The sequence below is a fragment of the Rhagoletis zephyria genome, unplaced genomic scaffold, assembly GCF_001687245.7.
Source record: "Rhagoletis zephyria isolate East Lansing unplaced genomic scaffold, Rhagoletis_zephyria_1.1 Rzeph_scaffold_02152, whole genome shotgun sequence".
Classification (NCBI taxonomy): domain Eukaryota; kingdom Metazoa; phylum Arthropoda; class Insecta; order Diptera; family Tephritidae; genus Rhagoletis; species Rhagoletis zephyria.
Genome location: NW_016159236.1, coordinates 33,839 through 41,276, shown reverse-complemented (window position 1 = coordinate 41,276; position 7,438 = coordinate 33,839). Strand labels below are relative to the sequence as shown.

Here is a 7,438-nt window from a genome sequence, read left to right as displayed (position 1 = left end):
AAATACGAAATCCTCGATAAATCAGTAAATATTAAAGCTAATTTATTCAAAACTTATGGTTGCAACAATTCTTTACCAGGAAATACGCCCACTTATGATCACATATATGTATCTCGTTAACCGTTCTAGCAATTTGTACCAAACTCGGTATGGTTATTGTGCTTGCCACATAAAAGAAAACCGTTGAAAATTGTTGAAATCGGACTAAAATTACGGCCGCTTTTCATATAACGGTAAATTTGAGAGCTGCTCGAAATTTAAAAATTTCGAAATTAAGGTCGCTAATTTACTCAAAATTGATACACCCCGGCTTACCATGTAGCGGTAGCTTTCGGAAAGGTGAAAAACATATATTTAATACTTGCGCCGGGTATTTAATGTTCGGCTCCGCCCGAACTTAGACTTTCTTACTTGTTCTAAGTGGTTTGAACCGCTGAACCGAGCCGCACGGATTTTCGGAGCCGCTTGCAGCCCTGGTTCTAACTCCTTCGTCGACCTCAACCTTTATGTTGTACCTACGCCTTCAAACCGTCTAAGTAGTATTTTCCTATAGCGTTCCCAATTAAAACTTCTAGGATCTCTGAGCACTTTACTATTTCTTTATACGTCGCGTTAGCTACTTCTAAGTCTTTTTATACCCGAGCGCACTTGTGCACAAGGGTATTATAACTTTGTTCACATAACGGTTGTTTGTAACAGGCAAAACGAATCGAGATAGATATAGACAAATGTATACATAAATGATCAGAATGAAAAGAGAAATCGATTAAGCGGTGACTGTCTGTCCGTCCGTCCGTCCGTCCGTCCGTCNCGCCCACTTATGATCACATATATGTATCTCGGTAACCGTTCTACCAATTTGTACCAAACTCGGTATGGTTATTGTGCTTGCCACATAGAAGCAAAACGTTGAAATCTATTGAAATCGAACTAAAATTACGGCCGATTTTCATATAACAGTAAATTTCAGAAATGCTTGAAACTTCAATATTTCGAGAATTAAGGACGCTAATTTACTCAAAATTGATACACCCCGGCTTACCATGTAGCGGTAGCTTTCGGAAAGGTGAAAAACATATATTTAATACTTGCGCCGGGTATTTAATGTTCGGCCCCGCACGAACATAGACTTTCTTACTTGTTATTATATAAAGTTAAGAAGTGACTCACCGATTTCATTTATGTCCGCGCTTCCCCACACCGTTTGATGTGCATTCGCGACGGATCCTATTATGGGCTTCGTGGCGCCTAATAAGAACTTTACCCGTTTTCCAATTCAAAAGAGCGTTTAAAAGCAAAAACAGTCCGTAAAGTTAAAATTTTTAGTTTAAGTTGAAACCACTAAGCGCAGTATCCTTCTGACATATAGGCCAAAAATATTAACGCTGTGATACCATAAGGAATACTACTCCCTTTCGATGTCATGAGCTTTACCGATGGTCTTATTTCCACCTGTGAGATCTCTGCCAAGCATGCGTATTTTTTTTTATGATTTTGCAACTACAACATTGGTCCGATGCGTAAGCCAACACAAGCCCTTATAAGGAAACTCAAAAGCACAGATGTGTGTTTTCTGTTATAGGAGGGCCAAGGTGCGCTAACACAATTTTCGGTATTTCTATGCATACTTAACCCCATCCTTCATTTAGACATCTGAAAACTAAATTAGTATAACTTAAACATAGGGCCAAAGCAGACCAAACACATGGTGTTTCTATACATTTCGACTGCCATTGGGTTCATTTTCTGCACAACTATTGCTTATCATAAAATGAATACTTATTATGAATTTCAACCAGATTGTATATAAAATACGGATTTTAGAAATATGTACGTCGACTAAATAAAAGTTCAAATTTAAACTAAATTGATTAGTAAATACGACTTTTAATAATAACACTACTCCAGCGCCACCTAGCGAGTCTTCTAGTAGAATAGGTCAATATCTGCACGGTTAACCTCCGACAATTTGACTGAACTCTATCCAGTGGTTTTTGAGTTTAGTCCGAACAACGAAAACGGCTATCATTTTAATGTATAGGTATGTAGACAGGACAGCCTATAACGAAACTCATAAAAATCAAAGCTCCAAACTTTGTGCAAAATTTAAAAAAAAATTTAAAATTTTTTACATTTTACTAAAAACTAAAAACAAAGTTGCAATAGAGGCATTCTTGCACGAAATGAAGAAATCCTATTCCAAATTTCGAAGAGTACGAGTGCACCCCATGACAAGTGACAGCATCCATGGATAGCAAGCAGCGATTTTATGTATCAAATACAATAACAAGAGATAGCAAAAGAAAATTGGAGTGAGCGTGATAAGAGGAATAAGAGAAATATTTGCTATATACAAACAACTAGCACAGGGTCGCTTTTATCTTGCTATGCTATTTTGCAAAATATATACATGGGTTTCGACGTTGCATATTTTCAGCGATAGGAAGTGTTGTTTCCCGTGTATTTTGTTGCAGTGTGTTTGCAAGTTATGGAATCCATGCAATCCGTGCTACGTGTAATGGCTTTGCAAGATTTGGAGAATACCCCTAATAGTTCAATGCGATTTAGAGACCTAGGGGAAAATGGTTCCCAATCGAATGATACTTGCCCGTTTACGCAAATGTATATAGATGCAGCCTTTCCAATAACTACCACCTTTCGCCATAAGTACAGTGTATAACATATGAAGCTTTGTCGAATTTCAGGACGTTAGCATAATCGGTTCCTGAGATAAGCGACATGAGTAGTTCAGTTTGTACGGGAGGTGCTTCGCCTCTTCTTCCAATACCTACTACTTTTCGCCATAATTACTGTTTTGATACATATGTATGTAGATGTGTCGAATTTCAGGACGTTAGCGGTAAGCTATATGAGAAGTTCAGTTTATATGGCAGGTGCTACGCCCCCTTTTCAATGCCTACCAGTTTTCGTCATAAGAAGAGTATTTGCAATTTATGCATCCGTGCGTGTTAAGTTTCAGTTCCCCAGCGTAATTGGTTTTAGAGATATATTGCTTTTTTACGTTTTCGTCTGTATAACAATTTTAAGAATATCCCGACCCCAGCGCTGTTGAAAAGTAATGAATATCTAAATCCCGGGACTAGTCCCGGGATCCCGTGATTGTGATAATGACATCCCGAAAATCCTGGAATTGGAAAAACCTGAAAAATTAACATCCCTAATATCTATGTATTTATTTGTATCGTATGAACTTAAGATATTTTTTATAGCACACATTTTGTTGAAACAATGAGATTGGTCACACTTGCCTGGTTATCAGGTTATCTGGTTAAAATTATTATTGTGTAGTGTATTCTATTGTTGTAAACTGAATAAAAAATATAATCACATTAGGTTATGCAAGCGTGAGCAACCTCAATATGTAATTTCGTTAAAATATGAATAATCTAGTTACATTCCGATATTTTATGTTTATAGTTGGACTTTTTTACTACTGGCGAGGATCCGTGCAATGTGCTTGATGGTTCCGAAGGTGTACTATTTGTCAAAAAACCAGATGGACGTGCTACTGGGGACGCTTTCGTGTTATTTACTAACGAGTCGGATGCACCCAAGGCCCTCTCTCGGCACCGGGAGTCAATTGGTCAACGTTATATAGAACTATTCCGGTCTACAACGGCAGAAGTCCAACAAGTGCTAAATCGCTCAATGGACCCGAGAACCTATGAAGCTAATCATCAGCCACCTCTGATAGCCCAATTGCCGGCAATGCCGCTGTCACTGCTGCCGCAGGTAATGTTTTATTTATTTATTACTAGCAGACTCGGCGAACTTTATCTCGCCCAAAATTAATTATTGAAACATTTGGTCCAATGCTTTCGCCAAAAATTTACGTTCACGTTTGGTTTTGGGGTCGTCAGAAGGCATGGAGGATTGCCGTCTTAAATAACCTAATGAAAGCGATATGCCCGTGAAGAAGTTCTTGCGGAAAAATGATCAGGTTCGATAGTTAATCGTCCTTGAATCTTTATAGTATAGTTAGTGGAAATTTCAAACTGGAGGTATCATAGGTACACATAAATCCAATATACGCACAATTACAATGGAATTTATAGGCATTTATCAAGAATTGTCTTTATTCTGTTTAGTCCGGAAAGGAAGAACCGCAATGGTTCTGATGGTTGTCTCCGAATGAGTTCACTTGATGATTTTTACAAATAACTCTACTCCAGACCCACCTTGTAGCTCTTTTTACAACGCTATTATCAACTTGCAATGTTGTGTGTCTAGTCAGCACTTATAGCTATTAAACCTTTGCTTTGCAAAGCTCCTATAAAAAGTCTAAGCATCAACCTCGTCCATACAATTGACACGAAAGGTAGATTTCGCCTTGCCGGAAGTAGTTAAATATTGCGCATAAAATATGCACTACATGCGCTACAGCGGAAATGAACGACCTGCTATTTCTTTAAATGAAACTAATTGGTGCTCGTATGTATGTATGTACATTAGAGTGCATCACCACAAAAAGTTGCGGTTTTTCCTCTGGGATTACAAAATTTATTATATTTTACGGCGTCCACCAAAATATTTTAGAAAAATATTACGATTTACGTAAGCTGGACCGATGTGAAAATACCTGGAGTTTTTTATGAATAAAAATAGTTTTTTAAAGAACTATTTGAAAAAAGCCCTCTCAGATGACAAAACAGATTAAGCTTAAAAAAACTGCATAAAAATATTTAAAAATCTTCTCAACGGAATCTTAATAATGAGATTTTTGATGCTGTTTTTTTTACTTTTTTCAAAGATTGATTTACGAAAAACTTGAATAACTTAGCCAAAACTATTCTGATTTAGATTTATGGGATCTCAGTAGAAAGGCATTTTCCCACTGTTTCCCACAAGTCTACATCGGAAGAGTTTAGGTTCAGTAATAAAATTCAAGTTTTTCTTACACCAATCTTTGAAACAAGTTAAAAAACAGCATCAAAAATCGCATTATTACGATTCCGTTGAACATTTTTTTTTAATATTTATATGCAAATTTTTTAAGCTTAAACCGTTTTGTCATTTCTATTCACCATATCTACTACATATTTGTGGAAGTATGTATGTATGCATGTATGTGCCAGGTTGCAGCCTAAACGGACTCACAGAATCGAACGAAATTTTGACAGAGTATTGCCATGACACCTGGGGCCTATTTCATAAAAGTAACTGGTGCGACAATTATCGACTTTTCTATAAAATTTCACTGCCAGAATTGTCGGCGACTTTTTTCTGTTTCATATTATGCAATATTGTGGAATATTTTCGACAATTGTGCTGACAAATGTCACCCTGACAAAATCTTCGCGACAATAGCGACAAAACCAAATAGCTTCGTCGGAAAGCTTTCACAGAAGAGTTTGGTTGTTAGACGCACCTTTTTTTCTGCGTATCTTGGTTGCATGAAGATAGTGGTGCGAGTCGATGTTTGGCCATATGTACACCTAAAACACTGGAAGCGTGCCGTCCGTCTATCACAACATGCTCGAAGCGGTTTCCCGTTTTTCGATCTGGAGACAGCCATTTAGTTTGATGGATATTTTTGTGCTAAAATCCACTACTACATTCTACAATGTTTCGGGCCCCGGCGAAGTCGATCAGACTTAGCCCGTTATCGGACGTTTCGTTATGGAGGATGCATTTTCCGATAGTGGCGCCAAAGATCCCTTCCTTTCCCACCGTGGAATTGGAGTCGCCAAGCGTGAGTTATGTCGTGACGGGGGCTGCGCTCGCATGTGTTCTCCAAGCGCTCATAAAACGGATCCCTGGATGCCTCGTCCTTCTCTTCCATTGGGGCATTGGCACATATTAGCGCGATGTTGAAGAATCTCGCTTTGTTTTCCAGAGGACTTCAACCATCGGGCGGACGGAGCTTCCCGATTAAGGGTCCGGATATTCTAGGTACACACCCTCAAATCCTTTCTACGTTTGCCGTGATCGTCGTCAAAAGAAGGGGGTATCATCCGAGGCATGCTTTTTTTCATTGGGCAGGGTTTTAACGTGGCGGGACAAATACCCAGTGCACGCTGCTGTATTTTTTTAAATTCATAGCTCTACATACCTGTATAGTAAACCAAATAACCGGACAAGACGTTATTGAAAATAGAAATGCAAAAATCAAGTTTTCCATATAGTCTGTCATATTCCTCCGCAATTTCGCAAGGTAAACTAACAATTTATACATCGTTGCTTTGCACCGAAATATCATATGACGGCGCATCCAACATTTTGAGTATGCAGATTTTTTATGGTGGTATATATTATTAAATAAAAAATTAATTAAGGGCCGTTAACTTATCTATTTTGAACTATTATTACACTTAACTAGAGAAAATTCTGTGTAATTTTTCTGTAGTTAATTTTAATTAATGATTTAACTATAATTTAAAATAGATATATTAACGGCCCCTAATATGCTGTTTTTATACCCGAGCGCACTTGTGCACAAGGGTATTATAACTTTGTTCACATAACGGTTGTTTGTAACAGGCAAAACGAATCGAGATAGATATAGACAAATGTATACATAAATGATCAGAATGAAAAGAGAAATCGATTAAGCGGTGACTGTCTGTCCGTCCGTCCGTCCGTCCGTCTGTCCGTNATCGAAACTTGGTACGTACACTTCTCTCTAGCGTAGGACGGATGGTATTGAAAATGGGAAAAATCGGACAATAACCACGCCTACCTCCCATATAACGGTAATTTTCAGAAATACGAAATCTGCGATATTTTAGAAACTACTGAAGATTATTCACTCAAAATTGATATTTACAATAAGTTTTAGACGAAAAATAAGAATACTATACATTTTTGGAAAATGAGCGTAGCCACGCCCAATTATGGTGCTTGCCACATAGAAGCAAAACGTTGAAAATTATTGAAATCGGACTAAAATTACGGCCGTTTTTCATGTAACGGTAAATTTCAGAAATGCTTGAAACTTCAACATTGCGAAATTTAAGGGCGCTAATTTACTCACGCACTCGTGAACAACGTGGGCAACGTGAAGAACCCACGCGCGAGATGCGGTAACCAATCCGAATGGAGCCTTTGGTCACGGCAGAAAGAGGGGCCACTCCAACTTATTCGGTTTAAGGGCACACTGAAGTCTGCAGCGTCTGTTCACCAGTAGGTGCGGCTGCAAGCGGGTGTCTGCTTGGAGCAAGCGGCTTGCTATATAAACGTGTATTTCGTTGCGAAACCACCCCCGACTCAGCAATGAGTTGTGCGCTGGGTTTGGGACCCGCCACGTAAAAACCACTTCCAGTGAAGAAGCAAGGCAAAGCCTCGGATGAGACCCCCCCTTATGATGACGACCACGGCAAACGTTTAAAGGACTCCGATTTGAGGGCATGCACCTGGAATGTCCGGACCCTTAATGGGGAAGGTGCCTCTGCCCGGCTGGTTGATTTCCTCGTAAGGA

At 38.8% G+C, this 7,438-nt stretch overlaps 1 protein-coding gene across 3 annotated transcripts in view; it reads left to right on the top strand.

The window, feature by feature from the left end:
- The window catches only part of fus (epithelial splicing regulatory protein fusilli), a 54,455-nt gene that overhangs the window by 30,172 nt on the left and 16,845 nt on the right, over nt 1–7,438 (top strand). For all 3 annotated transcript variants that reach the window (XM_017620418.1, XM_017620417.1, XM_017620419.1), the window contains exon 4: nt 3,439–3,753. In XM_017620418.1, coding sequence (XP_017475907.1) covers nt 3,439–3,753 — 315 coding nt within the window. The remainder of the gene's footprint in view (nt 1–3,438; nt 3,754–7,438) is intronic.